Below are 27,138 nucleotides of genomic sequence, written 5' to 3'. Positions count from 1 at the left end.
ACTTTGGGAATAAAATTATAACCTAGTCTTTTTGTCAGAGTTTAACTACACACACTAGACTAAGATACATTTAAGTCAGAGATGGGCTGCTGCTGGTTTGGACTGGTTTGGGCAAACCAGTAGTTCTGACCAGCGGTTGGGCCCGGCGAACCCCCCCCCCAGTGCTATCCCATCCTATATAATTATGTTTTTGATTCCATGCACAGGCATGGAAGGCGCGTGCTCACATTTTCGGTTCTGGGTGAACTGGTTGTTACATTGTGTGACGCCCACCTCTGATTTAAGTCCACCAGTATAAATGAAGTTTGTAGATATTGGTAGATATGAACATGCTGTACTACAGAAAAGTGATCACGTACAATCTCATACAATCTCTCTCTCTCTCTCTCTCTCTCTCTCTCTCTCTCTCACACACACACACACACACACACACACACACACACAGAGAGAGAGAGAGAGAGAGAGAGAGAGAGGGAGAGAAAGTTTACAGCATTCAGCAGGATGCACATTTTGATGGGCAGATATAGTCTTTATGTGAAAAAAAAGCCACTTCTATCAACAAAATTGGTTAACAAATATAGTTGTAAACAATTATATATATTTCTTGCTTGTATTCATCCTATATTAATCTCTAAATTTTAACTTTCCCTTCTTTCCCTTTGTCATGAAATATTTATTTGTTAGAAATATTATTCAACTTACCAAAGTATTGCAGAAAAATGGCAGGCATGGGAAACATAAGGGGCCTCTCTACAGTTTTCCATGTCCAACAAATAGATTGATACAGCCTCATTACATGCAATATTTCAAAAGGGTAGGATCCATATATTTTATTCTCAGAAAATTAGCATATTTTGCTTGTAGAAAATCTAAGATGTCCTGGGGGGGGAGACGCAGGCAGAGTCTTTCGTGTATTATAATAAGTCCCAGTGGCAATGCTCATACTAGAGAAGAAAACTGTGTTATCTCTTGAAAAGTTAGTGTGAATTGTCTAGACATAGTTTAATTATAAGATCCAGATGGACAAAGAATTTACAGGATATTATTTTTTGACTCAGCAAGTGGGAGATAGTTTCATATATCCCACTAAAACTCACCTCTCAAGATGTGGATAGACCCTGTTAGCTTTTTGCAAAGCCTTGAAACGTGGCTCTTTTCTTGGGACCAAGCAGAACATTGGATGAATCTACATGTAATGTAATGGTTGAGATTATTTTTGTGCTGTGGCCTTGGTTTCAGGGCATTCTTGTTGTTTTATTTGGTTGGTTATTATCTGTTTTCCATTTTTAATTCAATGTACGTCTCCCAGGGTCAGAACTGTGAACTGATCAGCTATTTAAATTGATTAATGTAATAAAATTCAATAAAAAACAAAAATACACCTTATATGTATAATGTATCTATTATGGTGCATGAAACCAGCAATCACAAAATATCTGGTCTGCAGAGAATGATCAGTAAATCTGCAAACCTGTTTTACTAGGACTAATCTCTACTAGATTTATTTCTGAGTAGATGTGTATACAAAATAAAGGTCTCACTTATATAATAGACCTGCCCTGCCTTGAATTAAAAATGTCACAAATGTCACTTGATTCTTCAGAAGAAAATACAAACATTCCACTTACTTGTCATAGTGACATTTCAAAACAGACTACTCTTCTATCCCTCTCTCCAGTAATTCTCTTCACAGTGCTGTGTTTGCAGTAGAGTAATCTAGAAATTTTTAGCATGCGTAATCAAGAATATCCAGGGCAACAGATAACAAAACATCCTTTTTTTATTAATTTGTAAAGACCATCCTTCCACAAAACTGCCTCAACCTGTATGTCAGGAATCTGCTAAGATGCATCATTACTGTAGGAACAGCTCCATCTGTAAATATCACATCAGACGTGGGTTTCAGCAGGTTCTGACCAGTTCCGGAGAACCGGTAGTGGAAATTTTGAATAGTTCGGAGAACTGGTAGTAAAAATTCTGACTGGCCGTGCCCCCATCTATTCTCTGCCTCCTGAGTCCCAGCTAATCGGGAGGAAATGGGGATTTGGCAGAAACCTTCCGCTAGATTGGAGAGGGAATGGAGATTTTACAGTATCCTTACCCTGGAATGGGGTGGGAATGGAGATTTTACAGTATCCTTCCCATGCCACGCCCACCAACCATGCCACACCCACCAAGCCACACCCACAGAACCGGTCGTAAAATTTTTTGAAACCTACCACTGTATCATATGATGTTAACCTAAAGGAGCAACATTGCAGGCAGTTTTCAAATGAATTCTAAAACCCTGGATTTAAACACCCATAGCCTCTAGAATGTCTATATCATTTTTTCTGAAACAATGTGGTCTCCATTGCCTTAGGATTGTTAATGCTTCTTGCCAATGTCATCATCTCCTGACAAGCAAAAATGTTAGTTATTTATGTTTTGCCCAGGCTGATCAGTCTCACCTTAGATTGGGCCCTGTGTCCAAGTGTTCAGTCCTGGATACAATCTGAATTTAAAAAAGAAAAAGTTCTTTTCTGAAAGTCCAATTGTGTATATCACACACTCTTCTTTTATTTTACTAATAATAAGCAGGCAAAGCAGCTAAGCAAAGATGTTCTTGGCACATCTATGCTGATTTCTAGCATGTATCCTGGACTCTTGTCGGCCCTTCAAAATAGACCAGGGCAGGAAACAGAGCAAGGATTTCAGGAATGCTACTGTGCTGGTATGGTGGAATAAAAGAATCTCAAAAGCCTGCAAAACAATCCTTCTGCTGCCCCTTTTGTACCAAACACTGTAAAGGTGGGGTTGTTTTTTGTTTCTCAGATTGTTCGTTTTTCCTTTCCCAGGACTGAGCTATCTTTTGCTTATTGATCTTTGCATTCGTTTTTTCAAGATTATCTGCACACCCCTTGCACACCCCTTGATAGTACCAGCTCATAGAACAAGAGAAATTAAGGATGCTGTATAGCAGGGTTGTCCAATCTTCTGGCTTGCCTGGGCCTCATTGAGTGGGCTGCATGTAAAATATATAATATAGTATCACTTTTAAAAATCACTAAAAAGCATATAATAATGTTAAAAGTTGTGGGGCCACATTACTAGCTATCCAGGCTTGCAGGCGATGGATTGGACAAGTCTGCTGTATATCTTCTTCCAAAAGAAGATTTAACTTTCAGCTGTTGCTGCTTCCTACCATTGATTTGGTCAATTGGTAGCTGGTTAAAGATGACATCAACTTACTCCAGCTTCAGAAACACAGAGTATTTAAATAATCAGAAAGTAACAAAAAAGAGGATGCAATAATTCAGGAATTTTTAAATAATACTTTAATAATTAATTTTTGCAAAAGCTAAAATTAAGATTTAGTGATGGCTCTTTTGTACATTTTAGTTGCATGGAGTCCTGGAAGGAGAAAAGAGCCTTGTCAATTTCACCTTTTAATTTTTTTAAACAGCAGTCAGTTCATTTGTCTACCCTTTCTTCCATCAGAACATTTGGAAAAAAAACAAAACCTGCCTGCTTATTGTTCCACTGGTGAGTTTGTAAAAAAAATATATTTGGGTCCTGGAGGACAGCAATCAATGTCAAGGTAAAGAAGACCTTCTGGCTTTCCTTCAATCTTTCCCAGCATTAGAACCTTCTCAACATAACTAGAACAGAACAGAACAGAACAGAACAGAATAGAATTTTTTATTGGCCAAGTGTGATTGGACACACAAGGAATTTGTCTTGGTGCATATGCTCTCGGTGTACATAAAAGAAAAGATACATTTGTCAAGAATCATAAGGTACAATGCAACATGCAACTAGGTCTTTGCATAAGGTTGTATCCAGAGTACAATCATTTGAGACTGATCATTTGTGCCTTATATGAGAATTCTTGGTTAATTTGTTGATCCATTCGTTTTGGGGGTTTTTTTGGCTGTCCATGGCATTCTCAGGTTTCCAATACCAAAATTAAAGCATCAAATATTCTTCTTATCCTGCTTCTTGAAAGTCTAACTTTCATTCCATATAATGTTATAGAGAATAATATGGCTTGTAATATTTTGTAGGTATATAGGTAGGTATTATACTATAGGCATATTCTTTTCCAAAACCTTCAGGATGCCCTACTATGTGCATTTTAATTCTAGATTGTTAGTTTACTGTTGATGATTGATCCTAAAAGGCAGAAGCTATTCACCAATATTTTCCTTGCTCATGTCTTGAATAATTTTCTCCATCTTGCTGGGGTTAAATCAGGGATAGATCAGAGTTAAATCAGGTTTATATCAGGTTATATCAAGTTATGCCAGATATGTAGCCTCTCCTTGTGGCTTGAGAAGGGAGATGCTGGTTGTTTCAGTGTTCCAGAACATTAGGTATTCAGAATGTTGTTCCTTGATGCTCACTGTATATTGTTTGTTTGCTGATGTTTGGTTACCCAACTAAATAACATAGTCAGTGCTAGGATAGCACTGATGCTACTTTGTTGGGTAATGAAATATCTGCAAGCAAACAACCAAACTCAGACAGCACAACTCTGATGTATATATACATCAGTATTTGTTCAGTATTTGCTAATATTACTCATTAATGCATTCTGTCTGCAATTTTACATTTGCATTCTGTTTTAAGTTGCAGCCATCATGACCACAACCTTGGCCTTTGAAAACTTTAGGGTTTATTAGTCATCTTGGTTTTAGTATCATACATTCTGATAGCGTTCTGGAAATGTCAAAAGCTTGCATGTTCAATTGATAACTATGATTTATTAGTTTAACAATATTGATCCATTTAGCTGAACCTAGCTACCATACTAAAATTCTTTATGATAGCACCTGAAAATGTTAACATGTGATTCTGGAGTGTTGGATCAAAATCTGGAAAAAGGCAGATATAATACAGTGATCTAAGTCCTGTTTCTTGTGTACATGTTTGGCATGTACACAACAAACAGCAATGGGGCTTGATTGTGCCATCAAGTCCACAATCCTGCTGATATAAATCACCCAGTTGATACTCTAGTCCAAGTGTCAGGTAATATAGCAAATGTATTTATATCACATTGTATAAATCTATGTTTTATGATGTATGCTGCCCAGAGTGACTTGCTGGGTTGATCAAATATAGAAATCAAATCAAATCATATCATATCAATCAATCAATCAATCAATCAAATCACTGCTGAAGTCACATGGTAAAAGCCAAACTATTTTGGGAAAAGGTGTGCTTTAAGAACTTTATTTTATTTATTTATTAAATTTGTTTGCTGCCCATTACCTGGAAATACGCATTGCACCTAAACTTTGTTCTACAATCAAATGGTTGACTTTGACACACTCTTATTTAGTTTAATGTTTGTGTCAATACTGTACATCCATTTCCACAAGAAAAGCATTCAAACATAATTGTATTTGTTTTGATTAATAAAAAGGAATTATCTTTCTTTTTAAGTCAGCATGAAAATACATTGTCCTTTCCTTTTAGTCTTTGTATCACTTATCTAAAACTTCTTTTCTCACCTCCCTAAATTGTTACCAAGCATTCAATAGGATGTTTCTAAGAGAAATGCAACAATGGCTTTCTTTTTTGACATGAAGGAAGTCACATTTATACCACTTTTATTTCAACAATATTATCTTGTCTAGCATTCTGCTAAATGCATCCTTTACTTCCTTGTTCCGCAGACTATAGATGAGTGGATTAAGTGAGGAGATGACAAGAGTATAAAAGACAGATATGATTTTGTCTTTATCCAATGAGAAATTGGAGCCAGGTCGTATATACATGAAGATGATAGTTCCAAAGAAAATGGTCACAGTGGTGAGATGGGAGGCACAGGTGGAGAAGGCTTTATATCTTCCCTGGGCAGAGCTGATCTTCAGGATAGCAATAACAATGGCAATGTAGGAGATCAAAACAGTCAGAAAAGTTGTCAGTGCAATTGCAGTGGATATAACAAAATTCACAAAGTGAGCAATGTGTGTATCTGAACAGGACAACTGAAGCATTGAAGGAACATCACAGAAGAAATGATTAATTATATTTGAATTGCAGAAATTCAAAGTAAAAATAAATGTGGTCTGGACTATTGAATTTGCAAAACCACAAGTATATGCAGCTATGACTAAGAGGAAGCAAAGCTTCTTTGACATGACAACAAAATACAGCAATGGGTTCCAGATTGCTGTGAAGCGATCATATGCCATCACAGCCAGAAGGCAACCTTCAGTGGTCACAAAGATGGCAGAAAAGAAGAATTGTGTGGTGCATTCTGTGAAGGAAATGGTCGAATGTTCTGTCACAAATGTTGTCAACAATCTTGGGGCAATGGTAGTAGAAAGACTAATATCTATAATGGACAGGTTTCTAAGAAAAAAGTACATGGGGGTGTGAAGCCTAGCATCAATTCTGGTTAGAATAATTATCCCAATGTTTCCCACCAGAGTGATGAGATAGATGAGCAGAAAGAAGATGAAGAGGGGGATCTGAAGCTCTGGGTGGTCCATGAATCCAACAAGGATGAACTCAGTCACAATGGTTTGATTTATCTGCATTGTTTATTTCCCTCTGATAGAATAAAAAGAGAGGGAAAACCTTATAGCAATATAAGTGTTGGATTGTTTGAGAATGCCTAAGGGAGAGACTCTGAAAACCCCAAGCTAAATGAAACCGTTTGCTTGATAAATATGCTCTTTTCAAAGTACAATGTTGCATTGGAGACTGTGCACACCATTACATAGCACTCCAGTGACAATTAGCTACCTACCATCATCTCCGTGCATATTGGCTACTATGTATGAATATATATTGAATACGCATCTGAAATTAATTCCAATTTATGAACTATAATATTTACTTTTGCAGTTGGTTTTTAGAGCATTTCAAAGTAGCTGATCAGAAGAGTTCCATTTAGTATTTCTTTTTCCAAGTACTCTTAAGTGGAATGCCAAATATATATCTAAATCTTCATTTTAGATAAACTGGCTTTGAAAACTGCAAGACACTGACTAAATCATGTAATATAATATTCCACTGGCAAGAAGTCTCATATGTCAGGTTGTGTTGACTGGAATTGACCAAGAGTATGTAATTGTTGTCCTTCTGAAAATAAATATATTTGCTATATCATAAGTAATATTAATTGAGTGCGGAGAGTAACCCTTTCCGTCAATGCACAAATAATGAGATGTCTCACTATAGTATCGCCTAATAAGAAAGAAGGCACCAACTGTTGACTCATAAACTTCATTCTGCATTTCTGCATCTCATGTATTATAAGAGATTTAATTTTCACCAAGCATCATGAAGTAGCTTTTGGAGTTTGGGTAAAAGAAAATTCTAAGTAAAACACAGATCAATATTTTCATATCAGAACTTTTGAGTATTCCTACATCTGTCTGCAAAAATCTAATAATGACGAGGAGTAGGAGATGGAAGTGCAGGAGGAGGAGGAGAAGGAGGAAGAAGATATGAACTTTTAACAGTATATTTGGATAATTACAAGTGTTAATTAAAGAACTTACCAGATTAGAAGTCAAGATTCATTTCCAAAGATGAAAAATGAAACATTGGGATATAATTCCTCATTTTATACTTTGTTTGCCATCAGTTAAAAACCAAGCCCATGAAACTCTCTATTGACGTAATTAACATATCATTAAAATACTCAATACAATTCTTGGCAAAATACACCTGAGGTCCTACTGGGAATTCATATATCCATTGTATAGTTGCTGTACATAATTAGTTCACACTTCCATTGCAACTCACTATGAAACATCATTATATAGTTTGATCAAATTTATTTGTAAGATTAACTTGCTAAAAGAGGAATGTACAGATTAAATCAATCATACTCTGAAAGCCAGAGCAGCCAGACCAACAATACAGAGTAGTGTTGATACCTGTTTTAAAATCAAGTAGAACTGACTGTTCAACATTTCATTTTAGACATAGCCTATCCAGTGGTGGGATTCAATCAGTGTAACAACCGGTTCGCTGAGCATGCGCTTCGCAGTTCCTCTCTGTTTTAGGAAGTTGTGAAGTGGAGCCTTAAACATGTACAGTCTTTGCATGCTTTCATATAGGCCAGTGTTGGCGAACCTTTTCGGCACCAAGTGCCAAAACAGGAGCATGCGCACGCTGCTAGAAACCAGAAGAGCAGTTCCCGGGCACGCATGTGTGCACTGGGAAGCTGAACTTCCAGTTTCCGGTGTGCGCATGCGCACCAGTCACCTGGTCTTCCAGTTTCTGGCATACATGCACACGCAAAGACCAGTTGGCTGGCACGCATATGTGGGCCGGAAACCAGAAGCTCAGCTTCCCAGCATTCGCATGTGCGCTAGGGAGCTGCACTTCCGGTTTACGGTGATCCCGCACGCTTGAAGGCCAGTTGGCCGGCACGCATACGCACGCCGAAAATCAGAAGAGCAATGGGCGATGGCTGGCGCGTCCAGAGAGATGGCTCCACTTCCAACATGCATGCCATAGTTTTGCCATCATTGAATCACAGTGGTAGTGAGTAAATGAGAACATTCAGCACTCTCTGTAGAGCCAAGTGGGTCATCAGATTTTTAGTGACCCAGCAGCATGAGGAAAAGGAGAGGAAGAAGAATCAGATAAATTTCAACCTTTTCAGGCCTGTCTTGGTGATGATTTGGTCATTCAATCAATTAAAATAAATAACATCATCTTTGTATTAAATGACTCCATCAGAGTTTTGCAGAACCCTGTTAATATTGCACGTGTTGCTCTGATGATGTACACTTTTTGATGTAGACTACAAAAAAATAAATTGGGATCCCAGCCCACAACAGATTTCTCTTTTGTTTTTTTATTTTATTGCTTTTAAAATAAAGAATCCCCTTCTAAGATAAAACTACATATAGGAAGTACATATAGGTACATATTTAAAAGAAAATTAAAAAAAGAGGTGGAAAAATACAGGAAAGGAAATCATAAAATGTATCCATTCTTGTTCTCCTTGACCTCTCAGTCACCTTGACAGCATTAACCATGATATCCTTTGGGGCTAGCTGAGGGGTTTGAGGCTGGGTGGCACAGACTTGTGCTGGTTTGGCTCTTTTTCCAAGAATAATCCCAGTTGGTGAGAAGTCTTGTCCACAGCTACTCCTCTGTGGTGTGTTGAATGGGCAGATACTCTCTACACTCTTTTTAAACACCTATATGAAGCCGCTGGGTGAAACCATCCACCACTATGGGTGAGATATGCTGATGATACTCAAGGTTATATCTCTATCCTTGGTAACCCAAGTAATAATTTCACTGCCTTCTTGCAGTGCCCAGAAGTTGGGAAAGTTTGGACGGGGACAGGAGACTTCAGATGAAGCCTGCTAAGACTTTTGGATATAAGGAGCTTCAGGATCTGGAACTTCAATATCTTTAATCGGGATGGGGTTGCACTGTCCTAGACAGATCCAGTGTGCAATTTGGGGGTTCTCCTGGACTCTAAATTTCTGCTTGAAGAGCAGGGGGTAGTCATGGCTAGGAAAACCTTTGCACTGTTATGCACCAGTTGCTCTCTTTCCCAATTGGGAGTCCCTGTTCTCAGTCACTCAAGCCCTGGTCATTTTATGCTTGGACATGGTTTATATGGGGCTATCCTTGAAGGGAATTCAGAAGCTACAGCTGTTGCAGAAGGCAGCCTTGTGGACAGTTCTTGGAGCCTCTAGAGTGGCCCATGTTATATTGCTGATCCACAAGCTGCACTGGTTGCTAGGTTACACCCGATACAATTCAAATGGTTAATTATTACCTTTGAAGCCCTTCATGGCTTAGGTCCAAGTTATCTGAGGAACTGATTTACCCAATGGGAGTAGCTGTGCCAAATGGCCTGGGGCCCCAATGGGTCATTCTGGACATACTTAATTGACTAAGATAAGATCCCATCTCTTCCCCATGTACATGTTGTTTCCTTTTCCCATCTTGTCAATTTTTATTCTTTTAATATTTTACCTTGTTTTTATGATTGTAAGCTGCTTAGAGTCACCTTTAGGTGCAATGCAGAGCATATGAGTTTAAATAAATAAATAAGCAAATAAAAGTAGAGGACTACTTTCAAGCATGATAATTTCAAGCAAGCCAGATATGGAAGACTGATCATCATTAGTTGGTAGTTGCATTTTAGTAAAGATCTTCTTGGAATCAAAGAAACACTTCTGGCTATCTATTGTGTTTTCAGTCAACAACAGTTTTGTTTTCTCCATCAAATTTATAATTCAAAGACCCTTAAAATATCTTTCTGCTTTGTAATTAATATTGTTTTGTGACCATTTCCCATTTTTATTATAAGGTGTTTTGAAGGAATGTTTTAAAATTGACTGAAACAGTTTAAGTGGGAGTAATTAAGCAAAACTGAACATACATGTTGCCCTTTACCAATTAATTGACATAGACATTCTATCAGTTACATCCAGCTCGGTCAGTTCATTCTATTAGTTACATCCAATAAAATAATAAAAATTTTTACATCTGAATTACATGGAACTACAGATTCCATCTAAACTTTGTTTTATGATCAATCATCGACTTTGGCACACTCTTCTGAAGTTTAATGTTTCTGTCTATACTGTACATCATTTACAGAGGAAGAAGTATTCAAACATAATTTTGTTTTGATTAATAAAAACAATTCTTCTTCTTATAAGTCAATTTAAAAATACATTGTCCTTTCATTTATTCCTTCAATTTATTTAGCATTTAGATAACCTACATGAAATTTCAAGCCTTTTCTCACCTGCTCAAAATATTATCAAGTATTCAACAGTATTTTTCTCAGAGAAATCCAAGTATGGGTTTCTTTTTTGACATGAAGGAAGTCACATTTATACCATTTTTATTTCAACAATATCATCTTGTCTAGCATTCTGCTAAATGCATTCTTTACTTCCTTGTTCCGCAGACTGTAGATGAGTGGATTAAGTGAGGAGATGACAAGAGTATAAAAGACGGATATGATTTTGTCTTTATCCAATAAGATATTGGAGCCAGGTCGTATATACATGAAGATGATGGTTCCAAAGAAAATGGTCACAGTGGTGAGATGGGAGGCACAGGTGGAGAAGGCTTTATATCTTCCCTGGGCAGAGCTGATCTTCAGGATGGCAATAACAATGGCAATGTAGGAAATCAAAACAGTCAGAAAAGTTGTCAGTGCAATTGCAGTGGATATAACAAAATGCACAATGCGAGTAATATGTGTATCTGAACAGGACAACTGAAGCATTGGAGGAACGTCACAGAAAAAGTGATTAATTGTATTTGAGCTGCAGAAATTCAAGTTAAAAATAACTATAGTGTGCACTGTTGAACTTGCAAAGCCACAAGTATAGGCAGCTATAGCTAAGAGGAAGCAAAGCTTCTTTGACATGACAACAAAATACAGCAATGGGTTGCAGATTGCTGTGAAGCGATCATATGCCATCACAGCCAGAAGGCAACCTTCAGTGGTCACAAAGATGACAAAAAAGAAGAATTGTGTAGTGCATCCTGTGAAGGAAATGGTTGAATGTTCTATCATAAATGTTGTCAACAATTTAGGGGCAATGGTGGTAGAAAGGCCAAGATCTATAATAGAGAGATTTCTAAGAAAAAAGTACATGGGGGTGTGAAGCCTAGCATCAATTTTTGTTACAGTGATTATCCCAATGTTTCCCACCAGAGTGATGAGATAGATGAGCAGAAAGAAGATGAAGAGGGGGATCTGAAGCTCTGGGTGGTCCATGAATCCAACAAGGATGAACTCAGTCACAGTGGTTTGATTTGTCTGCATTCTTTATTTCCCTCTGATAGAATAAAAAAGGCAAAACGTATGGCAGTATGACTGTTGGATTGTTTAGAATGCCCAAGGGAAAGAAAACCCAAAATTATAAAGGAAGAATTTGCTTGGGATGTATGAGTGCTCACTGTTGTATTATGGGCTCTTGATAAATATGCCCTTTTCAAAATACAAAATACAATACAAAACAATGTTGTATTGGAGACTGCACACCATTATGTAGGACTGCTGTGTCATTTAGCAAAGAATAGATTCATACCTACCATTATCTACTGTACTTGCATATTCCAGGAAGCAGATCTCTCTGCAAAAGAATGTAGAGTTCCTGCTTAAATGTGCTCTCCATTACAATCTAGAAAGAATTACAATTACATTACATTACAATCTCCAAAGAAGCTCAGAGTGATCAATCAGTTGAACTGTATGGATGTATAATTCTCACCCACAGTCCTCAGCCAGAAATGAAATCCACCTTGGCAGGAAGTGTTCTGTGGACTTGTGGTGTCTATTGGCTGCTATGCATCAATATTTATTGAACTTGCATCTGAAATAAATTCCAGTTAATGATCCATAATCTTTACATTTACAACTAGTTTTTAGAGCATTTCAAAGTGATTACCATACGCTACAGCCCTGTCTTGCAGGAGTGATCTATATGCTTTCTTTTTCCAAGTAGAAATACACTTAAGTGGAATGCTAAACATATATATGAATTTGCAGTTCAGATTAACTGGATTTGAAAACTGGCAAGACACTGGCAATATTCTGCAATATATTACTCCACTGGCTACAAGATATCTTCGTATTCATATGTGAAGTTGCAGTCACTTTATTTGAGTAGGTGTGTGTATATGTTGTCTCTTTGGACATTCACATCTTTGCTATATCATAAATATATAAATTGACTGAGAAGGTACTGTAAGTAACTCTTTTTCGCTCGATGTACAAATATTAAGATATCTCACTATAGTTTCTATTAATAAGCTGGAATAAAGAAAGAAATACTGTTGACACATTTTTTTAAAAAAAATTGATTTATATGCCGCCCTTCTCCGGAGACTCAGGGTGGCTTACAATGTGTTAAGCAATAGCCTTCATACTTTTGTATATTTATACAAAATCAGCTTATTGCCCCCACAAACTGGGTCCTCAATTTACCTACCTTAGAAAGGATGGAAGGCTGAGTCAACCTTGAGCCTGGTGAGATTCGAACTTACAGTAATTGCCGACAGCTGGTGTTAATCACAATGCTATCAGTCTGCTGAGCCACCAGGCCCTCATGAACTTCATTCTGCATTTCTGCATCTCACAAAGCATTATGAGGAACCTTTTGGAGTGTGTGTAACAAGAGCATTCTAAGAAAAAGACCAATTATTTTAACATCACAATATTTGAGTATTCTGCAAAAATATGATGGTGATGAGGATCAGGAAAATGTAAGCATTTAGCAGTCAGTAATTGAAGAACTTACCATCTTAGAATCAAGATTTCATTTCCAAAGATGAAAGATGAAACATTGGGATAGAACTGCTCATTTTATATTTTATCAGTTAAAAACCAAGCCCATGAAGCTCTAAGTTGAAGTAATTAACATATCATTAAAATGTTCAATACGATTCTTGGCAATTTATAGCTGAGAACCTGTTGGGAATTCATATTTCCACTGTATAGTTGCTGTGCATAATTAATTCACATTGCAAATCACAAAGAAACTTCATCATAGGGTTTGATCATTTTTATTTGAAGCATTAACTGGCAAATTGAGGGACATAATGATTAAAGGACCTCAATCCTACTATGAAGGCACAGTTAATGAAGTGGAACCAACAATGGCAAAGTAGTGACAATACCTGTTTTTAAATCATGAAGAATTGACAATCCAACTTCGTATGCTAGACTGTCTATCCAAACTTGGACTGGCAACATGGGGGTTTTGTCTTCCTTCCAAATATTCCTGATTTTTCTATCTGGGCATGAAGTTATATTTCTACATATAGTCATGCAGTACAATTATTATTCAAGCACATATATACGGTATTGCTAATACATGTATATAATTATCATGTTTTCTTTCTTTCTTTTTTTAACCTTCTGTATTTTGAATAAATGGATACAATATCGCATTACGTTTCTCCATACAAAGTCTATATCATAGGCAATCTGCTCATAGTTGGTAAATGCAATCAGGTCATCCATTGAGTGATACAATTAGTAAGGGCACAAAGAAGCCATTTACATTGTCCAATTGTCAAATTTTCATGCACCAGATATGTAATTCACAAGAATATTTTCTGAAAATGTTAACTTTTGTCATAGAATCACATTTATATAATCCATTACTTTCTCCCCAAACGTTCTAAGTATGGGACATTGTAGGAATATATGTTTTAAAGAAGTAGTATCCTTATCATTACATCTCCAACATAATACTGTTTTTGGCAGTCCTTTTCTACGGCCAAAACACAATGGAGTCCAATAAATTCTAAATATTATTTTCTGTTGTCTAAATCATAATTTACACTCTGTTGACACTCTTGCTATAGAAGTCAAAACACTCTTCCATTCTTCCACCTCTAATTTCTTATTCCACCCATTTCTTAGCATCAGCATATCAAACTGATTTATTGATAACAAATAGCTGCAGAAACCAGTAGTACATTTTTTAGTTTTAAAGACATTAAGCAATTCTAATGTCTCAGATGTCTCTGAAGCTGAAAATGCTGCTGATCAATGTTGTTAAGAAAAGTTGGAATTTTAAATATTCTCTTTGGGTTATATCCGATAGATGATATTTACCTCTTAACATAGAATGTGTTAGAACATCATCATTTATCAGTTGCTCCAAAGCCATACCTCTATTTTCCTCCAATTTTTCCAAATCACCATTTTCTTGCATCTTTTAATTTGGCTTTCCCCATAAAATCAGTTTGGTATGGGAAAAAGGCTTTAATTTTTTTGGTTAGACATTCAATTCCATAACTTTCTAACTGACATAATTGTTTCCAGAGCTATTCAGAGATTTAGTATGTTTATCTCCTAATATGTCCATTGAACCAAAGATGCTACACCTATACATTCCAAGGTTGTCCAAGTCAGAAAATTAACAAGATATTGACTTCCAATATTTAATGCTTCACCATAAATGTAGTCCTCAATTTATGATTGATCATTGAACAACTGTATTCCATTGACACTCTTGGAACAGATGTTCTATGATCCATAAAGCACTTCTAGCTCAGTGGTGGATTTCAAAATTTTTTACTACCGGTTCTGTGGGTGTGGCTTGGCTGGGTGTGGCATGGCTTGGTGGGCAAGGCTTGGTGGGCATGGCAAGGGAAGGTTACTGTAAAATCCCCATTTCCTCCTGATCAGCTGGGACTCGGGAGGCAGAGAATAGATGGGGCGGGGCCAGTCAGAATTTTTACTACCGGTTCTCCGAACTACTCAAAATTTCCACTACCGGTTCTCCAGAACTGGACAGAACCTGCTGAAACCCACCTCTGTTCTAGCTGTTATAAATGTGACTCCCCCCAATCAAATGACCACATTTTGTGTGCTTGACAAACTGGTTTCCAAGAATCCTGCATTCATGTGATCACCATTTGCAATATTCTCTGCCAGCTTCCCCAGAAAGTCAATGGGGAAGCTGATAGAGAGGATATCAAGTGGAGGGGACATTATTCTCCCTTCCATGCTGGGAAGTAAAATTCTGCCATGTGCTGGAGCAATGAACTTCAAATTATGTAAAAACGCTAGCAAATGCCAGCATCCTGAGCCTTCCAGAATGATGGTGTTCACTAGCTTTTCACCAGATTTAAGGCCCATTCCTTCAGCACACCAAGGGATTTTAACTCAGGAAGAGAAATCTCATGGCATGCTGGGGGAATTAATCTGAAATCTGGTGATAATATTAGTGGACATCATTGTTCTTGAGATTGTTCTTCCTGGTGGGTAGAGGGAAGGCCTGGGAATCTTGGCTCTCCATAATGTTCTGATTAAAAATTGCAACAGGAGAGCTGAGATTGTGGTTATTGAGTGAAGTGCTTAATGATTGCTTTGCTCAACAACCAAGAATCTGGGCCCAATCATGGTTATAAGTGGAGAACTACCTGTGGGTAACCATGATGATATAGCTCCAGATTTGGAAAACGGAATCCTCCCTCATTAGTTGGAAATTGCATTTTATGTAAAGATATTTTTGGACTCAAAGAACCCCATGGAAATTTTTGAAACAAGGAATTTATTTTCTGGAAATATTTTCCAGCTATATAAACTGGAATTTCTCTCAGAATATAAATTAATCTGGGAATAATATTAATGTTGAGAGGTAAGTTTAATGGATAACTTTTAAAAGGTTAGTTTTAAAGATTCCCAACTATCAATATCTGAAAAAACCCCTTTCTCTCTATATATATTTATGTTACATATTACTGAGTTATATTCATGGAAATATACACACATCAATACTAAATGGATTTGGTACAAACACAGAATTAATATTTCTTAAATTAATCAAATTCATCTTCAGACATCAATTCCAGTTTGGACCGGTTAATAGACTATCCCACTATTTTACTAAAGGCATCTATTATTTGCAACAATATTGAAATTGTTAGTTTAAGAAATAAATAGAGGAATGTCAGCTACAAATAAAACCAATTTGTGTTCAACTACTCTGTAGGTCCCCTACGGTTTCTAATAACACAAACCAGGGTTTCTACATAGATATTAAAAAGCAAGGGCGAAAGTGCACATCCTTGTCTAATTCTTCCAAATAGTGGGAATGTAGGAGAAAACACACCATAAATATCTTAATTCATTCTATAAATTCCAAAGGAAATCCAAATATATTTAGTGCAGCAAACATGTAATGTTTGTGAATTTTTCAGCATCTCATGATAAGATTACAAGATCCTTATTTTTATTTTTATTCAAATCTATTAGACCTTAAACTAATTTTATATTACGTACTGGTTGTCTAGTTTTAAAAACCCTGCTTGATTGTTCTTAATAACAAATGATATGACTTGCTGTCATACTGTATAATTACTAATGCTGCTGTTAAAATCTTTGTATCAACATTAATCAATAAAATTGAATGATAATTAGTACACTAGATGTGCTTTTATCTGCTTTTCATATAAATCTATTATAAGTGTGATTAAATGCCACTGATAAAATTACCTTTTCAACTAAATTTTCATACACTTGACAGATTCTGGGCATCAAAAGATTTACAGTATATATGTTTTATACCACTCGATAAGGAACTTGTTTAATACTGGTGTTTTACTACTTGCCATTTAAAAAGTTATTTGTTTAATTTCTACATTAGGATAGTGGAACAAATAAAAGTTGGTTTGTATTTAATCTAAATGTGATATATTAATTTTATTTTAAAAGCCTCTATATCATTCATTCAGTAATTCTCTTGTTTACTATATAATTCTGAATAAAATTGAAAAAATTGAGAGTTTATAGATTTCATTTCTTTCACTTGTAATAATTGGAATCATTGCCCAATCTTCCTTTTGCTTTAAATGATCAGTCAAGATCTCACCATTCTCCCAATAGCTCTATCATAAACATGTTAACATATTTTTTTTCTGCTGTTGTAGTAAGTTCATATTTATTTATTTTTCTGTATTTCTTTGTGCAAAAAATCTCTGCCCAAAAAGATTCAATTAATCTTTCAAATTATTTTCTTTTTGATTTTTAATCTTATTTTGCATGATGCATAATCAATAGTTCTACTTGAAATATATGTCTTACATGATTCCCATTCAAAAATCCAGGCAATTGATGTGTCTGAATTCAAATTAAAGTATTATGAAGTCTGTAGCTGTATTTGTTGTGCAAATTCTTTATCATTCAATAGAGAGACATTAAAATACCAATTTATTGATATCTTTTAAAATATTTTTTATTTTATTCAAAACTTAAAATACAAAGTCCAAAAAAGCAAAGGCAGAACAAAGCCAAACAAGACAAAAAAGAGGAAAAAAATACACATATATTGTCCCCCCCAGTTCAATACTGATAAATATATTTCAACATAGTATTTATCCCTCCTTGCAAAACAGGTCTACAATATATAAGCTTCTACAATTAATTTTTTCAAAACATTTTCATCAAAAAAATAAAAAAATAAAAATCAGTTAACAGGTAAGCCCAACAGCAAAAACTAGTTTCAACCCCTCTACCTTTATTAACACTCTATTATTGTATTTAATTCGCAGAAAGTCTGCAATGGCTTCACTTTCATCCTTATCCACTACAGTCATTGTTTCTGGTCCATCTAGGATCAAATATCCTTGATTGATTCTTAGTAATCAAACTTTTCCTTAGAACTATTATTAGGGTCTTTCCATATAATTGCATTTCATTCCCCAAAGTCATTAATCTGTGTTGTAGATATCTCCACAGTATTTGTTTTTCAAATAGTCCATGAGTTTTCTTAAGAGAGTCCAATTCATCACAGATCCATTCTGTTATCTCTGGACTTCTTGGATTCATAGTCCTTCCTGTCTTATCCAACAAATTATAATTTTCCAAATCTATCAGCAGTGGATTAATTTCCAAAGCATCTGACTGCAAATCTAGTTCTGCTGTTGCTTGTATCCGAGTATACTCCTAAAGGTGATTGATTTATGGTTGTTGTTGCTTCAATGAACCTATCTAAATTTTCAAAAAGAAAATTTTTGAAATTTTCATGGGAGGGCAAAAAACCCAGGATAAGCTTGAACACACTACAGGATGATAAACTTAGAGGAGGTTTTGGTTTCCCGACGTGGGAGAAATACTATAAGGCAGCATGCCTGATATGGATAAAAGAGTGGGTTAACTTAGATAATCAACGATTATTAAAACTTGAAGGCCATGATTTAATGATGGGGTGGCACGCTTCCTGTGGAATTCCGGGAACAAAACGTACCAACATTTTAATAATCATATAATTAGGAGAGCATTAATTGATATCTGGTTGGAGATAAAGAAAAAATGCTATATGAAGGTCCCTGGATGGTTTTCCACAGTGGAGGCGGCTATGCACCCCAATACTATAAATTTTCATAGAACTATACGGTATAGGGATCTATTAGACTCAAATGGACTACTAAGAACACGCCAGGACCTCAGAGATGCGGGAATGGAATTGGATTGGCGGCCCTACCTTCAAGTACAAAATAGATATAGGAAAGACAGGGATGAAAGAGGAATTGATGTGAATCCTAATAGGCTAGACAAATTTCTGGAAGTGAAAGAAGGGAAATTAATATCTAAAATATATAAATACTTATTAGAAATTGACTTAAATGAGAATATAATTAAAGGACAAATGGTTGCCTGGACCAGAAACATAGGTAAAAATATTCAACTAGAAGAATGGGAAAGGATTTGGGAAAAAAACATCAAAATAACGAAATCAGTAACCTACAAGGAAAACCAATACAAAATGTGGTATAGGCGGCACCTTGCCCCCACGAGACTAGCACAAATGTAACCTAATTTGGATCCGAATTGTTGGAAATGTAAACAGGCCTGAGGAACTTATTATCATGTATGGTGGCTATGTCCCAAAATCAAGGTATTCTGGGGAAAATCAGAATTTGGATATCACAAATTACAGGAGAAGAAATAGAATTAGACCCAGATATTTTTTTATTAGGAATATATAAACAAAATATCAGAAAAGAAATGACATATTTGATACATCATATAATTACGGCGGCCAGAATAGCAATTGCACAAGTTTGAAAACTGATCATTTGCCAACTGACCAGCAGATAATACAAAAAATATATGCATGTGCGGAATCAGATCAACTAACACTGAAATTAAAGGATAAAGAAAGCTCAAAGTATTTTAAGGTATGGGACAAGTGGTACGATTGGATTAAGTGAAAAGAAAGTGGATAAGGATATACGTAGTAAAGCATATAGATAATCTTGATGAGTACTAAATTTTACCTTTCTTTAATAGTGAATTTTAAATTGAGAACTGATAATTGAGAGTGTATTTCCATGCTTATTTCATATAAATACCAACAACGACCTCACCGTCAGGATAATGAATATGGGACTAGGTTAAGAAATATATAATGTGTAGAGAAGAAGAATATATATAGATATGTAAAAGAATAAAAATGAAATGTCAAATATATGATATGATCTATGTATATGAATATCTTATTATGGTTTTAATTGTTTTTATAATTGTTTGATAATTTAATAAAGTTTGTTTTAAAATTAAAAAAAAATAAATTTTCAAAAAGAGCTTATAAATTAAAAAGTATTCTTCCTTCAAAGGCTTCCCAGAAAACTTTTGTTGTTTCCATTTTTAGTGTAACCCAAAAACATAGGCAATTCCTCTCAGGGACAGTCTGTATCACTACCAGCTAACCACAGGAAGGATTGAGATTTTAAAATCTATCTTTTTCCCAGCATAGAGAATAAATAAACGAAACAAAAGGGAAAGTTCCTGTCTCTTAAAAAAAAAAAAAGGACCAGAGAAATATTCAGAAATAAAATACGGTAAAGTAGCAAAGCTTATAAAAAATGATAAAACCAATTCCTTACTGTAAGAGTCCAGTGTAAATCAGATCACTTTCATTACCTAAGAAAACATCTTCATGTATATTGACTTCCATGAGATAAAACAGAAAGAGTTTTGTTATTCCAGGAAAAAAAAAAAAGCAGTAGTAAAGAGTAAAAAAACTTGACATTTATAATCCAGCAATGGGGTAAGGATAGTTCAGATGTTTACCATTTAAAATGTAAGGCAAAAACAAAAGAAAGTAACGTTAAAAAATAATGTTAAAACACATGCATAAAAACCTGATCAGCTGATAGGAAAAGATGGAGACCCAATTCTCTGGCCGTTCTTACCATGAATTGCAATTATCAAGATTCCTCTTCATTGGTAAGTAAACTGTCATCCAAGAGTCACTTAGAGTCATTCCTAATTGTTCCAGTTCAATCTAGGGACACTTTGCCACCAAAGAGCTACTTTTGGTGAAGAAATCAGCTGTTCTTCTAGCTGCCCTATTATGTAGGAAGCAAACAAACACTGATGGCCATGTATGTATGTTTTTGAGTATGTTTTTAAGTATGTTTTTGAAATATAATTCATGGCTAGAAGTTCCATCAAATCACTATAGATCCAAGACTAGATATGATGATTGTGAGTTCAAATTCTGAACACACCTCAGTTTACAGAGTTCAGCCAGGAGACAGCCTCCAGTCCTACAACGCAGAACTTAATCCAAAAACATTTTTTTTAAAATTTGATTTATATGCCGCCCTTCTCCGAAGACTCAGGGTGGCTTACAATGTGCTCAGCAATAAACATTAAAATCTATCACACTATCCACAATTTCCTTTTATTGACATTTCAAAATATAATCAAAAACATTTTAGCTACATTTTAGAACTGGGCTTATATCACAAACCTGGATGGCTTTGACCAAGTAAATATAATTTGGAATATCCAGATTTTTTTTTTAACGTGAGATTTGTACTCTTCACCGAACTACATATCCCATAATTCCAAACAAAAAAGGAATAATGACAAATCCAATATAAATCAATTATTTCCATCCCTGTTATCTTTCTTGTAGCTCACATCTCTCCTTCTTGGAGATAAAAAATAGTTTCAGAAGGATCATTTTGAGGTGAAAAAAAATGGGGGAGAGAGGGAAGATAACATAGAGAGAAGCATTCTCTTTCTGCCTGCCTTTAGGTGGGCCTTAGTTTGAAAAAGAATTTCCAAGTCATGGTTTTTGGATGAATATCCATTGCTAGTGGCCATCTTTGTCTTCTCAATCATCAACAAATTTTGATTCCTCCTTCAACTTTTTAATTCAAAGAACCTTTAAAAATATATTTCTGCTTTGTAATTAATATTGTTTGGTAACCATTTCCCATTTTCATTATAAGGTATTTGAAGGAATATTGTAAAATTGACTGAAACAGTTTAACTGAGACTAATTAAACAAAACTGAAATACATGTTGCACTTTATCAATTAATTGACATAAACATTCTATAAATTTCATCCACCTCGGTGCCAATTAAACAAGGAATTTTACATTTGAATTACATGGAAATGCAGATTCCATTGAAACTTTGTCTTACAATCAAATGGTTGACTTTGACACATTCTACTGTCCATACTATACTTTACATCCATTTATGCAGGGAAAAAAATTCACACATAATTTTATTTGTTTTGATTAATAAAAAGAATTATTTATCTTTTGGATCTGTGTAAAAACACATTGCAATGTTATCTTGTCTAGCATTCTGCTAATTGCATCCTTCACTTCCCTATTCCGCAGACTATAGATGAATGGATTAAGTGAGGAGATGATGAGAGTATAAAAGACGGATATAATTTTGTCTTTATCCAATGAGAAATTGGAGCCAGGTCCTAGATATATGAAGATGATGGTTCCGAAGAAAATGGTCACAGTGGTGAGATGGGAGGCACAGGTGGAGAAGGCTTTATATCTTCCCTGGGCAGAGCTGATCTTCAGGATAGCAGTAATAATGGCAATGTAAGAAATCAAAACAGTCAGAAAAGTTGTCAGTGCAATTGCAGTGGATATAACAAAATGCACAAAGTGAGCAATCTGTGTATCTGAGCAGGACAATGGAAGAAGTGGAGGAACGTCACAGAAGAAATGATTAATAGTATTTGAGTTGCAGAAATTCAAGCTAAAAATAACTATGGTGTGCACTGTTGAATTTACAAAGCCACAAGCATAGGCAGCTGTGACTAAGAGGATGCAAAGCTTTTTTGACATGACAACAAAATACACCAATGGGTAGCAGATTGCTATGAAGCGATCATATGCCATCACAGCCAGAAGGAAAGCTTCAGTGGTCACAAAGATGACAAAAAAGAAGAATTGTGTGGTGCATCCTGTGAAGGAAATGGTCGAATGTTCAATCACCAAGGTTGTCAATAATTTAGGAGCAATGGTGGTAGAAAGGCTAATATCTACAATGGAGAGATTTCTAAGAAAAAAATACATTGGGGTGTGAAGCCTAGCCTCAGTTGTGGTTAGAATGATTATCCCAATGTTTCCCACCAGAGTGATGAGATAGGTGAGCAGAAAGAAGATGAAGAGGGGGATCTGAAGCTCTGGGTGGTCCATGAATCCAACAAGGATGAACTCAGTCACAGTGGTTTGATTTGTCTGCATTGATTATTCCCCTCTGATAGAATAAAAAAGAGAGGGAAAACCTTATAGTAGTATGACTTTTGTTGTCTGAAAATGTCCAAGGGAGACTATGAAATCCACAGACTAAAAAGAGACAGTTTGCTTGGGAAGCATGAGTATTCACTGTTGTGTTATGGGCTATTGATAAATGTTTTCTTTTCAAAATACAACATTGTACTGGACAGCATGCACAATATTTCTGTATGTAGGTGTTTAGTGACAATTAACAAACAATGGATCCATACCTACATTCACCTTCTTGCATATTCCAGGAAAAATTTCTCTCTGTGAAAGAATGTAGACTTCTTTCTAAAATGTATTTTCTGTTAAATTCTAGGACTCTCCAAAGAAGTCAGAATGATCAATCACTCTGTATCAATTTATAATTCTATCCAATGACTTCTGAATTATTGTTTATTCCCCTCTGATAGAATAAAAAAGAGAGGGAAAACCTTATAGCAATATAACTGTTGGATTGTTGGAATGCCCAAGGGAAAGGACTAAGGATGGAGTCATACCTACCATCATCTTGCAAATTTCAGGAGGATTTATCTGCGTGAAAGAAGGTGGTCTTCTTGCTAAAATGTATTTTCTATTGCATTCTAGTACTCTCCGAAGAAGGTCAGAGTGATTCAACACTCTGTGATGAATTGTGGATTTATTTACAGAATACAGAATAACAGACTTGGAAGGATCTTGGAGGTCTTCTAGTCCAATCCACTGCTTGAGCAGAAGCCCCTGTACCATTCCAGACAAATAATACACAGATCATTATTTTTATATCAGAACATTTGAATATTCCCACATTTGTCTTCAAAAATCTGATGGAGAATGAGGATGAGGATGAGGGTGAAGATGAGGAAGATATAAACATTTAACAGTATATTTGGGTATTAAAAGTGCTTAATTAACTTACCAGATTAGAAGTCAAGACTGCATTTCCAAAGAAGAGAGATGAAACATTGGGATAGAATTGCTAATTTTATAGTTTTTTAAATCGTTTGTTAAAAACCAGGTCCATGAAAATCTCAGTTGACATAATTAACATATCATTAAACTGCTCAATGCGACCCTTGGCAAAATACACCTGAGGACCTACTGGGAATTCACATTTCCATTGTATAAGTATGGTATATAATTAGTTCATTATGTTGTCTGATCACTTTAATCTGAAACTTTAACTTGCAGATGAGGGATGTATAGATTAAAGAACCTTAATCATACTCTGAAAGTATGAGCAATGAAGTCAAACTAACAGTGGCAAAGTAGTCAAAATATCTTTCAAATTATGCAGAATTGGCAGTTCAATGTTGCATGTTAGGCTTAGTCTATCCAAACATGGACTGGTAACATGGGGTTTTTCCAAATGTTCCTAGTCATTATTTGTCTATCTGGGCATATCTGCTTTGGCTTCCATATTTATTCTCCTGGCCCTATTAGTTGCAAGAGACGAACAGGCTGAAATCAAGGGAGGGGTCACCAATTTTCTTTGCTTTGACCATTGGTAGTTCAGATTCTTGTAGAGAGCTTAAGTTTACAATAAATAGCTTTATACTAATTTGAACTGCCTGGATTTTCTGATTTCCCTGGTGCTTAACAATAATCTGAGCTACTCCTCTTTACCAAAATTTTCACAGACTCCGGAATACCTGAGCCATGGCTCCCAACCCCTGATCTGCAGCTGTAGCAAATGAGCCAGATGTACACTCTATCAGCAGATGCCAAGACAGCATAGAAGATGAGATGAGGATTTTTTTAAAAAAATTGATTTATATGCCGCCCTTCTCCGGAGACTCAGGGCGGCTTACAATGCATTAAGCAATAGCCTTCATACTTTTGTATTTTTATACAAAGTCAGCTTATTGCCCCCACAAACTGGGTCCTCATTTTACCTACCTTAGAAAGGATGGAAGGCTGAGTCAACCTTGAGCCTGGTGAGATTCGAACTTACAGTAATTGCAGACAGCTGGTGTTAATCACAATGCTATTAGTCTGCTGAGCTACTAGGCCCGTTTTGCAGCCAGTTTTCTACTACTGATGCAGCAAGTACAGATCCTGACTCAACAATGGATTCTGCTGCAGCCACAACCATCTGCTCTAGCTACCAAGGTGCAACTGCCAGCTCCTGCCACACTCATCCCCAAGACCCTCAGCTGCCTACCACAGAGATTCACTGGCAAGTCTGATAAGATAAAAAAAGGGCCTGGTGGCTCAGCAGACTAAAAGCATTGTGATTAACACCAGCTGTCGGCAATTACTGTAAGTTTGAATCTCACCAGGCTCAAGGTTGACTCAGCCTTCCATCCTTTCTAAGGTAGGTAAAATGAGGACCCAGTTTGTGGGGGCAATAAGCTGACTTTGTATAAATATACAAAAGTATGAAGGCTATTGCTTAACGCATTGTAAGCCGCCCTGAGTCTCTGGAGAAGGGCGGCATATAAATCAAATTTAAAAAAAAGAAGATAGGAACATTCCTAGCCCAGTGCAAGTATTTATTGGCACCTGACCAGGGGAGTGTCCCAAAAACAGATCGAGGATTTCCTTAATCCTCAGTCTTTTAATCGACTCCACTGCCAAATGGGCACTTCCAGTCATTGAGAGCAATGACCCCATACTGGGCAATTTCCCAAACTTCCTTACTAGATTTAGAGAAGATTTTGGAGACCCTATTCAGATAAAAACTGCCGAATAATGTATACACCAGCTGTGCCAGGGCAACAACTCCATGAGAGCACATGTTGAAGATTTCAAGCTCCTTGCAGCAGATCTGGATTGGAATGAGTCAGCCTTAAGAGCACAATTCAAGAGTGGGCTCAACAAGGCCTTAATCACACAACTGATACTCCACGGTCTACAAGACTCTGCTGAGCCACTATTGAGTCTCAACTCACAGAACTTAAAGCATTTTTTGGCATTCCCAGCCAGCTGCTTCCAAAGCTGCCTCCTCCCATCACTACCCCAAGCCTCTCTGTCCCCTTGGATTTGGATGCTGAATAGGAGTGGCCAGACAGGCCTCTGGAGCACAAGAATGACAATGGCACAGAGAGCTCACCCTTTGTTTCTACTGCAGAGACCTTGGCCACATGGTTAAGAATTGCCCTAGTAAACCTCTCAGAAGAGGCAACAGACAGCCCAGCAATGTCTCTACTACTCACCACCTGGACACCAAGCCCCAAGGCAAAGGAAATGAGAAATGCATCCCCCTCCATGAATACACATGGGGGGACACCAGAGGTAAAATCCAGCAGGTTCTGATAGGTTCTGGAGAACCGGTAGTGGAAATTTTGAGCAGTTCAGAGAACCAGCAAATACCACCTCTGGCTGGCCCCAGAGTGGGGTGGGAATGGAGATTTTGCAATATTCTTCCCCCAGGAGTGGGGAGGGAATGGGGATTTTCAGTATCCTTCCCCTAGAGTGGGGTGGGAATGGAGATTTTGCAGTATCCCCTGCCATGCCCACCAAGCCATGCCCACCAAGCCACACCACACCCACTAAGCCACGCCCACAGAACCAGTAGTAAAAAAAATTGGATTTCACCACTGAGGGACACCCAAGCAATGAATGAGACTTAATTACTTCCACACTCAGGTAAGTTAATACAATCGGATTCTATCCTGAAACTTCCCAGGGGTCAGGAAACAACCATTCCTGTTTTGATAGATTCTGTGGCAATGGCTAGCCACAATCCAGAAAGATCCCCCACTGTTCCTCTGAAATCTCCATTGCCAGCGGCCAAAATTTAAAAGCAGGCCCCATCACTCACACCACAGGGCCTTTGCAATTGACAATAAATCAATATTGTGAAATGTCAACCCTTTTGGTGGCTGACCACATCGATCTTCTACTGGTGCTGGGGACCACTTGGTTACAACACCATGATCCCACTATTAAGTGGAGGAACTGGTGTATTGCTTTCGACAGCTCTCAATATCTTTCTCATTGCAATTGGCCCTCTGAACCCCCCTCCCCACCTTCCCTCTCGGAAACCTAACAGAAAGATCCCCAATCTGCCAAATAAATGCATGGACGTTGCTGATGTTTTTGGAGAAGAAGAAGTCTCAGTCCTCCCCTGGCACAGACTGTGATTATGCCATAAATGTGGTCCCTGGTGCCAAGATAACAATCAATAGGATTCAAGA

General features: G+C 36.6%; 3 protein-coding genes across 3 annotated transcripts; all 3 read right to left on the bottom strand.

Moving 5' to 3' along the window:
• Positions 1-5,597: 5,597 nt before the first annotated feature.
• On the bottom strand, positions 5,598-6,533 carry LOC117657343 (olfactory receptor 5AP2-like). Its single transcript, XM_034405482.3, has one exon. The coding sequence runs from the start codon at positions 6,531-6,533 to the stop codon at positions 5,598-5,600; it is 936 nt and encodes a 311-aa protein (XP_034261373.3).
• A 4,301-nt stretch (positions 6,534-10,834) lies between these two features.
• Positions 10,835-11,770, bottom strand: LOC117667162 (olfactory receptor 5AP2-like). The gene has a single exon (XM_060687830.1). It carries the CDS (start codon positions 11,768-11,770, stop codon positions 10,835-10,837), a length of 936 nt encoding a protein of 311 aa, XP_060543813.1.
• A 10,236-nt stretch (positions 11,771-22,006) lies between these two features.
• On the bottom strand, positions 22,007-22,993 carry LOC132710591 (olfactory receptor 5AR1-like). The gene has a single exon (XM_087885119.1). The coding sequence runs from the start codon at positions 22,979-22,981 to the stop codon at positions 22,007-22,009; it is 975 nt and encodes a 324-aa protein (XP_087741245.1). The 5' UTR covers positions 22,982-22,993.
• Between the last annotated feature and the right edge of the window lie 4,145 nt (positions 22,994-27,138).

This window comes from Pantherophis guttatus, chromosome 1, assembly GCF_059756535.1.
Source record: "Pantherophis guttatus breed Tessera chromosome 1, ASM5975653v1, whole genome shotgun sequence".
NCBI classification, from domain to species: Eukaryota; Metazoa; Chordata; class Lepidosauria; order Squamata; family Colubridae; genus Pantherophis; species Pantherophis guttatus.
Note: the sequence above shows the minus strand (reverse complement) of the source record. Positions and strands in the feature narration are given on the sequence as shown.